Source organism: Medicago truncatula, chromosome 8, assembly GCF_003473485.1.
Source record: "Medicago truncatula cultivar Jemalong A17 chromosome 8, MtrunA17r5.0-ANR, whole genome shotgun sequence".
NCBI lineage: Eukaryota > Viridiplantae > Streptophyta > Magnoliopsida > Fabales > Fabaceae > Medicago > Medicago truncatula.
The window spans coordinates 32,206,837-32,217,291 of NC_053049.1; the positions used below are offsets into that span (position 1 = coordinate 32,206,837).

A 10,455-nucleotide genomic window follows, 5' to 3' on the forward strand; every position below is an offset into this window, starting at 1 on the left:
AGAGCATATCAACATATCAATGAATAGAAAAACAAAAACAATGGGAAGTATCAGTGCATAAACGCCTTGTGCTTGTGGTATGTTTACAGGTGTTTTCAACAATTTCTTGGTTCTCTACCACAACCAACGAAGTACAAGTTCTTCTTAAGAAAATGAAAACATTGTCTCTCATAATACATGGGCCATAAAACGCCTAGACTCAGAGTTAGACATCTACAACAACTTGCCTGAATCATATATCTATTCATTTGGTTCTAAACCATCTAAAATGCTGCATTATATATCTATCCATAATCACCAACCACAATGTTATCCCTGTACAAGCTCTGAACTTACATTATATAATTTATATACAATGACAAAAGCTAAAAACATCGGAGCTACATGCTTACATAGGATGGAGCTAAGACTTGGAAATGCTTAGCCCAAGAGCAGGAATGGACAAACAAATTAAATCAACATAGTGAATAATCACATAACTGTTCTAGATTAAGCATACATGATGAAACTCCAATTCCTGATCTTCATCACCGCGCGGCAAAATGCATGTACTCTAGCCAACATGAGTTAGAAAATACAGAGGATGACATAATAGCTATTAAGTGATTTTGGATAACATGACATAAAAAGTTCATTAAGCAAGCACTTCCACAGTTCCACGAAGTTTTGTAAGGTTGAAGCCTTCTCAAAATCATGGCAATCCTGCAATTGAAAACCAAAACAAAATAGTTAAGTATACATTACTAAGCCCAGCACAAAACAAAAGTTCATCTCAAATCTTGCTTTTTAGACATTAAACGTAAAAAGAGGTCATAACTAAATGAGGAAAGTGACACATCTGTAAAGTAGAGAATACATTTGTATACCACACCATCAGTTATCATGTAAATCAATGCCATTAAAATAATACAAATATCAATAAATGAACGGTTATTTGCAGATTGTGTTACCCTCACTTATAATCGTGTTCTGCTCTTTGCAATTCAAAACACATAAAATTATCAAACTAATAAATCGATTCATTAAGTGAAGAAACAAAGCTAAAAGAGTAAATTTAGTGAGGGTCTGAGGGAACATTTGGTTACGTGAGAAAAGTTGTGATGTGTAAAAATCCATGTCAGTGAAATAACAACAGGTAAAGAAAGATGAATGTAAATGTTTGATCTGCATATGCCAAGCACAAACTACAGAAAAAAAATGCTCATATATGAGACATTGTTGTCAAGTAGCGGCTGTAGCATTACGAAATTTGAACAAATCATTATTGTTTTGTGATATGTTAACTAGTAAAAAGTGTTGTTAAATAGCAGTTATAGCAGCGCTATAGCACTGTAGCATAGCAAAATTTGAACAAAATATTATTTTTCCCCGATCCGCAATTGACAACAATGACACAAGAGCAACCATGGTTTGAATATGTTTGCAAAACAGACTACAAAACTTTAGACACAAGTCAAACTTCAACCTAACTATAATAATTTTTTCATGATCCAATGTACACCTGGATGTTTGAAGTATCACAATACTTTTAAACCTATAACTCATCATCATCATAATAAAGTTTACATTAGAGTAGAGACGGCACAAACTACCAAATAGGAGGGCACAATTATCCATGGCGAACACAAAAAAGATAATTGATAGAATTAGGATTCACCTCAGCTATCCATGGCCAAAATTCGGCTGCAGCAACCTTACAAAACTACATAGTTACATACATATAGACAGCTTGCCTGTCCACTCATCTGCGATGCCATAATCTATGCTGAGTTCTCTCAGAGGAGGGATGTTCTCCATTGCATATAGCATAACATGAGGGAACATTAAATTGTTGTGATCATACAGAACATACTGAACAAACACATTTGGACTCGAACTATGGCTCATGTAACAAGCAACATTTCTCATTGTTGATACATCCAGAGAATAATCTAAAGGAGGAATTGAGGGATACGATGGACGCACATGATCAGTGTATATCTGAGACAAATCCCCCCATTCTGCCCATCTATCTGAAAACCGATTAGGATATATTAAGGAGTCCCCATTCATTGTTAAAATTTGAGCTTGCTCCCTTGTTAAAATTACCCCTGTATACTCGCAGATAAAGGCTCCGGCTTGAATAAGGTCCAAAGACCTAACTCCCCAACCAGTCTGCGCAGACCTAAACACTTCCAACCTATGCCTGATCCCCTTTTGTGCAACACGATTCCGACAATTGGGAGGACAGGAGCAAAAAGGGCCACATTCAAAAATCAAAGGCCTCCCTCTCACAAGCAAACCCTGAAGATTATAGGGAAACTCTCCTCCATTCTTCATAGAGCAAAAGCAGCCATCAGTACAAGCCTCCACACATTCACAGCCAGTAGCATTCCCACTCTGATGAAACACAAACTGCGGAAAAGTAGTTTTCGGAAGATACTCATAATAAAGAGGTTCTTGATTGTCATCTATATCATTAAATAGCCTAATAGGAACATTCTCCCTCTTGTGTGAAATATCAACAGAAAGACAATACATAGGCTTAACATCCAACCCAATTTTCTTAATCTCCCTAGCCTCTTTGAGAACAGCACTACCCATCTTAGCCTGCCCCTCAATTCTCCATAGCTTATACTTATAAACTCCAAAACCAGACTTTCCTACATCAAACCAACAATCAACAATCCTATACAATCCATCATAAACATAAACCTTACCAGAACCGGATGCGCTCCCTTCGTACTTCATCCCACGAATAACCCTAACCTCGATTCCATAATGCATACTCCTTTCCAAAGCAAGGTTTCCGCCCACCAATTTCTGATCACAAATTTGCCTTGAGGAATTCTTCTCCTGCCCTCCATGGCCAGTGTAGATTATAACATCACCGTCATCCAATTCCATATCATCCTCATAACCACCCGAAACAATCACACTGGTAGCAATTGGTTCACCATTTGAGCACCTACTTTTAGGCAGGTAATCAATGCCAGCTTGTATCTGCATATGCAAACCAATTACACACAATTCCATCCTAAACAAAAACACATCACCAACATAAACTCCAGGTATCGGTCCAACTATCCTCTTATCGCGATACAGCCACAACTCACGCTTCCTCATTAACGCAGCAGCCCTCATATCACCACGAATGCGATTACGACCACGACGCCTTCTTCCACTCGACATCTCCCCTTCCAACCCTGCAGCTGCCACCCTACTCTCCTCACCGACTCTCATCTCTGCCTCCATAACCGCAACTTCAGCAGCCAACATCCTCTCCTCAGCCAACCTCCTCTCCTCAGACAATCTCCTCTCTTCCTCCACAGCAACTTCAGCAGCCAATTTCCTCTCATCAGCCATTCTCTTCTCCTCCTCAACACTTGCCAACACGCGGAGCGAATCATAAATCATCCTAGTCTTCCTCATCACATCACGAAAATGCATCTGATCCTTCATACTCAGATCTGAAACCCTCACAAGCTCCATCACTTGACTTGCTTTCTTCCTAACCACCGCAACCGCCGTCTCTTGTTTCTCCGGAACAACAACAATCGCTCGATCATTTCCCTCACAGGGCTCAGAATCAATAGAATCCACCCTCAAATTAGGAGGGTTGAGATTTAGGTCAGGGTTACAACCATTGACCAAATTCTCCATTGAAACAGCAGAAGCATTGTTGGAATCATCGATTCCCATAAAAGGGTAAAGCGATTTACCAAAAGTAGCATTGAAAAGCTGTGAAATACGGTAGTACTCAGTGTATAAATCAGATTGATCATCGGTTTCTGAGCCAGGAGAGAAATGGGGTTGTTGTTGAGAATCTTGGGTCGCGAAGAAATCATCGAAAGGCTCCGGTTTTGGAACGAGCAGCGTCTGAAGCGGTGCTCCGGAGGAAATGGTGGTAGTTGGGGGTGAAGGTGAGAAATTAGGGATTTGGTTGGAAATAGTAAAATTGGGGGTGGGAATAGCAACAGAAACATGAGAAGAAGGTTGAGAAGGAGAAGGAGTTTCAAGGGTTAATGAGAAAGGATCCATTTGAGTTGTTATGATGATGAAGTTGAATGAGAAGTGAGTGTACTACTTCTCTGAGGTTAGAGAAATAGTGGCATTGGAGTGAGTGAGGTCATAGAAATGAAATGAAAAAAAATATGAAAGTGGAGAACAATTTGATGACAGAAACAAAGTACTCTTTCAGAAGATTTAATGTGTGATGATGTATAAGATTATAAATATTTTGTTTATATGGCTACATTTACTCTTTCTTAGAATTATATAGACATATAATTCATCGATAAATCTTGAATATGATTATATCGAGAAAAAATTATGAGAGATATTGACCCCAAAAAAAATTATGCAAGGCTAAGAAAGAATTAAGGTAAATATATTAAAAAAGAAAAATTGGGGTATATGTTAAACATTATAATAGAATTTTTTTTAGAGGATTTTTTTTGTTGAAGAAAGCATTTTTTTAATAGGATTATTAATAGCGGTTCTTGTTTTTTTTTTCTTTTTCGAATTAGCAGTTTTTGTTTTGACTGGACATCATTAATATTAATTAATTATAATAGACTCTGTCGGTAAGATTTGACTTCATTGATAATGTTATTGTAAAGTTAGGCATCTTTATCTAGATTTGAATTTGAAACATCGTAGTTGTGTGTGGAAGTTTCAATCGTATTTTCCATTTTCTTTAGAGTATACACTTCATTTAAATTATTTCATTTACAATTTAATCTTTTTATAATATATTTAAATCTTTAATTAAACAAATCAGTCAAATCTCATTGCAATAGAAATAATTTCACCGCAATAGTAACAATATCGAGCACTTTATAAAAAGTTTATTTTGATCTTATTTGTCAAAATTATTTGATTGTATTATATGAAAAAAAAATTATAACTAAGTGTAATAAAATAGATATATACATTTAATGCAATAGTAAAACGAACATGAACATTCCATGTGTTATTGAAAACTTTGTAATCACCTTGTTCCACAACTTTCTTTTAATATGTGGACCCCGTTAGTTTGATTGAGATTATTAGAATCCAGTGTAGTTTTTGAATATGAAGGGTTCAAATAAAAAGAATAATAATGGATTGCAACAAGAAGGAAGAAAAGATTAGTTAAAAAAAAAATATGAAAGAAAGATTTCAATATGGGACCTCATGCAAAACATATTTTAACTTGATTATGCAGAAAAAAGGAAAGAGATCATGACTCTAGGTAAAAAAGATTAAAGAAAATGAAATCTTACAATACTATCCATGACCAAAATAGAGTTTTAGCAGTCTTGCAAAACTACTTAGTTACATACATACTCATAGCTTTCCTGCCCACTCGTTAGGGATGCCATAGTCTATGCTGAGTTCTCTCAATGGAGGGATGTTCTCCATTGCATATAGCATGAGATGGGGGAACATCAGATTGTCATGATCATAGAGAACAAACTGAACAAATACATTTGGACTCGAACTATGGCTCAAATAGCCAGCTACATTTCGCAATGTTGATATATCCATAGAATAATCTATATCAGGTATTACTGGATATGATGGACGAACATAATTATTGTATATCTGAGACAAATCCCCCCATTTTGCCCATCTATCCATAAACCTTTTTGGATATATTAACGAGTCACCATTCATTGTTAAAATTTGAGCTTGTTCCCTTGTTAAAATTACCCCGGTATACTCGCAGATAAAGGCTCCAGCCTGAATAAGGTCCAAGGACCTAACTCCCCAACCAGTTTGCGCAGACCTAAACACTTCAAACATATGCTTGATCCCCTTTTGTGCAACACGATTCCGACAATTGGGAGGACAGGAGCAAAAAGGGCCACATTCAAAAATCAAAGGCTTCCCTTTCACGAGCAAGCCCTGAAGATTATAAGGAAACTCACCTCCATTCCTCATAAAGCAAAAGCAGTCATCAATACAAGCCTCTTGACATTCACAACCAGTAGTTTTCCCACTTTGATGAAACACAAACTGCGGAAAAGTAGTTTTCGGAAGATACTCATACGAAAGAGGTTTTTGATTGTCATCTATGTCATTAAATAGCCTAACAGGAACATTCTCCCTCTTGTTTGAAATATCAACAGAAAGACAATACATAGGCTTAACATCAAACCCAATTTTCTTAATCTCCCTAGCCTCTTTAAGAACAACACTGCCCATCTTAGCTTGCCCCTCAACTCTCAATAACTTATACTTAAAAACTCTAAAACCATATTTCCCTTCTTCAAACCAGCAATCAGTAATCCTATACAATCCTTCATAAACATAAACCTTACCAGAGCTAGTCGCACCCCCTTCATACTTCATCCCACGAATAACCCTAATCTCGATCCCGTAATGCATACTACGCTCCAAAGCAAGGTTTCCACCCTCTAATTTCTGATCACAAATTTGAATTGAGGAATTCTTCTTTCTTCCTCCTTGGCCGGTATAGATTATTACATCACCATCGTCCAATTCCATATCATCCTCATAACCACCTGAAACAATCACACTAGTAGCAATTGGCTCGTCATTGGAAGACCTACTTTTAGGAAGAAAATCAATACCAGCTTGTATCTGCATATGCAAACCAATTACACATAATTCCACCATATACAAGAAAACATCACCAACATAAACTCCAGGTATCGAACCAACTATCCTTTTATCGCGATACAACCATAACTCTCGGTCCTTCATTAACCTCGCAGCCCATATGTCACCACGAATATGATGGTGATGTCTTCTTCCATTCGACATTTTCCCCTCCACCCATGTTGCTGCCTCTTCCTTGTTCTCATCACCAGCTCCCATTTCCGTCTCCATAATCGCAACTTCAGAAACAAATATCATATCCTCATCCAATCTCTTATCTGCCTCCAGAAAAACTTCATCAGCCAATTTATTCTTCTCAATAATTCTTTTCTTATCATCAATACTTGCCAACACACGTAGCGAATTAAAAGTCATCCTTGTTCTCCTCATCACGTTGCGAAAATGCATCTGATCCTTCATACTCAGATCTGAATACCTCACAAGCATCTGACTTGCCTTTTTCTTAACCAGAGCTACCGTCGAACATGATTCTTGTTTCTTTGAAATGGGAACAATAGATCGATCATTTCTATCATCCACAAAATCCACCCCCATATTAAGGTTTTGATTTAGTCCAAGGTTAGAAATATTGACTGAGTTCTCCATTGAAGCGGCAGAAGCATTGCTGGAATCATCGATTTTGAGAGAACGATAAAGGGACTTATCGGAAGTAGCATTGGAAGGTTGTAGAATGTTATAGTACTTAGTGTAGAGGTTAGATTGATTGGTGTGTTCATATCCAGGAGGGAAATGAGGTTGACTATTGTGCTCATATCCAGGAGGGAAATGAGGTTGTTGTTGGGAACCTTGGGTGGTGAAAAAATCATTAAAAAGTTTAGGTTTAGGGACGAGTATGGTTTGAAGTGGTGCTCCGGTGTAAATGGGAGTGAATTGGGGATTGAGGGTTGACATGTTAGGGATTTGTTGAGAAGAAGTTTGAGAAGGGGAAGTAATAGAAGGGGTTTCAAGGGTTAATGATAAAGGATCTATTGGATTCATGGTGAAGGTGAATGGGAAGTGAGTTCAGTGAAGTTTTGTTTTATTTTATTTCAAGGGAGGTTAGAGAAAGAGTTGCATTGAAGTGAGATCGTGAAATTGAAATAATATGAAAGTGGAGAACAATATGATGACAGAAACAAGGTACTCTCTTGGAAGATTTAGGAATTGGGATTATAGGTGGGATGATGTATAAGATCACAAATATTTGTTTGTATGGCTTCATTTACAATTTCTTACTATTATATAGACATATAATTTATCTAAAAATCTTGAATATTATTATCTCAAATGAAAAATAATTTATGAGAAATGTTGACCGTAGAAAACGCTTAAAAACATTCAATGAACCTATAATTCATCGAAAAATCTTGAATATGAATATCTCATTTGGAAACTAAATAAAAGAGACATTGACGCGAGAAAAAATTATATGAGACCAATTTTATTTTAAGGTAAATATATTAAACATTACTAATATCAATATTTCTTTTGAACGAGCATTATTAATATTAATTATATTGTACTTCGTTTGTAAGACCTGACTCAGTTGATAATTTCGATATTGTTAGATTTGATGCCTTCATCTGGGTTGGAACTCATGACCTCGTAGTTGTGTGTGGAGTTTCAATTGTGCTTGAAATTTTCTTTTAAATATACCTTCATTTAAAATGTTATATTTACAATTTTATCCTTTTTATAATATTATTTAAAAAAATTATTAAAAAATCAATCAAATATTTCATTGCAATATGAACAATAGTGAACACTATAAAAGAAGTTTATTTTGTTCTTATTTGCCAAAATAATTTGATTGTGTTATATGCCAAATATTTATAACAAACTATAGAAAAATAAATATACAATTAAACATAATAGAAAAGTTGGCATGGTTATTGTTGCACGAAAACTATGTAAACACCTTATTTTTCGCCTTTCTTTTAACATGTGGGCTCCATTAGTTTGATTGATATTACTTGAGATTCAATGTTGTTTCTTAATATTAAGGATTCAAAGAGAAACAACTATAATGGATTGCGATAAGAAGGAAAGTTAGATTGAAATATGTGGTCCTCATGTAAAACAAATATTCACATGATTAGGCAGAAAACTGGAAAGAGATCATCACTTTAAGTGATATTGATTAAAGAAAACTTTGTTTTTGTAGCTAAATTATCGTTAGCCACGTGAATACCATGTTAATCTCATACTTTGTTTTCCTTGTTAATATGTGGATATAATGTCAAAAGTATTGCGTTTAATTCGGAAAAGTGTGTCACTATGTGAAAAATTATAAACAAAACTTTATGTGTGGTCAAATTGTTAGTGTTATGTGAAAACTACACAACCCCTTGTTTCACCACTTTTCTTTAATATGTGGACACCATTAGCTTGAATTAAATTACTTGGATCCATTGTAGTTTTCAAAAATTAAGTGTTCAAATCGAAAGAATGGTAAAGAATTACAATCTGAAAGCTTTGAAAAATATTTATGCTTGATTAGATAGAAAATTGGAAAGATATCATCACCTAAGGTGAAAAAGATTAAATTTTGCAGCTAAATTCTCGTTAGCCATGTGGATATTATGTTAACATCTCCTTTTATGCCCCGCTTTTAATATGTGGGTCCAATGTCAATAGTATTTTTCTTAATTGAGAAGTAAATCAAGAAGAGTGTGTCGTTTTAGGTGGAAAAGCACAATCATATTTTTCAGTGTCCTTAAATTGTCGGTGTTGCCTGAAAACTATGTGTCGGTATATGCGGGCCCTATTAGCATGCCTAACAGTACTCAATTATAATAAGAAGAAAATAAAGATGGAAACATATGCAGCCCATGCTAAACGTTTTTTTGCTTAATCAGATAAAAAATTGGAAAAGTGTCATCACTTTAGGTGAAAAGGATAAAAACTCCTTATTTTTTGTAGGACCTACGAAGCCACGCCAGCTTTGTTCTCTTCTGAGAAGGTTGCTTTCAGGATATGACCAAGTACATTTTGTCTTCTTCTAAATCACGTGTTAAGTCAAATTCAAGGATAGAAGGAATGAAACATATAATTCTATTTGCAGCCATGGATTTCGAATGTCTTTTCAAATGACATTAACCATATCAGGCAAAATTCCAACGTCTTTATTTGATAGGTTCTCAATGACTCTTAATGCACTGATACTTCTCCAACGTCTCTCAAATCCTTCTCTATATAAGGAGATCAAGACTTGAAGAACACAACAAGACTCTTCAACTTTAACTTGTGCCCTTACTCTATCAAATTTAAAAGCACATAAATACTTAATTTTTTTTTACTAAGTTTGTATCTTAGAAATTATAAGTCTTTAAAGTCTTTCTCTATTTTGTAATTGATTACACCTCTAATTGAATATCAAGTGTAAAACCAAATAATATTTTATCTGATTAAGTTAGATTGTAAGAAGTCTCTCTCAATTGTGATTGAGCATTAGAAGTCTCTTGCTTGTGTGCTTGAGAATTTGGAAGTCTCCTACTTGTATGATTGAGCATTTGTAATCTTTAGTTATTATAACAAAAACCCCTTGGAAATGCAAGGGGACTGGATATAATTGCTCTCTGTAACACTCCTATTTCTATTAAAGCAATTAAACATGCGAATAATACATTTATTCAAGAAATAGAGGCTACGCCACATTCAAAATTCAAAAACCAAATAACATGTATATAAACCTCAACAGTTGCAGCGGAATATAAACCAGAGTAATCCAAATATATACATGTCATGAATCAATAAATCACATCACCTAGATGCATCTCAAAAATTCCAAACAAACGGGTAATCTCCAACATAACAAAATCCAAAAATAACCTAATCTAAACCGACACAACAAGCCTAGATCAGAGC

The 10,455-nt window shown here is 35.3% G+C and overlaps 2 protein-coding genes across 2 annotated transcripts; both read right to left on the minus strand.

Annotated features, from left to right (window-relative positions):
- Positions 1-92: 92 nt before the first annotated feature.
- LOC25501522 (histone-lysine N-methyltransferase family member SUVH9) lies at positions 93-4,188 on the minus strand. The gene is made up of 2 exons (XM_013590764.3): positions 1,658-4,188; positions 93-702 (listed from the first exon to the last, which is right to left on the minus strand). Exon 1 carries the CDS (start codon positions 4,018-4,020, stop codon positions 1,711-1,713), a length of 2,310 nt encoding a protein of 769 aa, XP_013446218.1. The 5' UTR covers positions 4,021-4,188; the 3' UTR covers positions 93-702; positions 1,658-1,710.
- Positions 4,189-5,234: 1,046 nt separating this feature from the next.
- Positions 5,235-7,788, minus strand: LOC25501523 (histone-lysine N-methyltransferase family member SUVH9). Its single transcript, XM_013590765.3, has one exon. The coding sequence runs from the start codon at positions 7,585-7,587 to the stop codon at positions 5,311-5,313; it is 2,277 nt and encodes a 758-aa protein (XP_013446219.3). The 5' UTR covers positions 7,588-7,788; the 3' UTR covers positions 5,235-5,310.
- Positions 7,789-10,455: the final 2,667 nt, after the last annotated feature.

What these genes read in the sequence shown, in the direction of transcription:
- LOC25501522 (XM_013590764.3), bottom strand. Translation starts at nt 4,020, where the DNA reads ATGGATCCTTTCTCATTAACCCTTGAAACTCCTTCTCCTTCTCAACCT.
- LOC25501523 (XM_013590765.3), bottom strand. Translation starts at nt 7,587, where the DNA reads ATGAATCCAATAGATCCTTTATCATTAACCCTTGAAACCCCTTCTATT.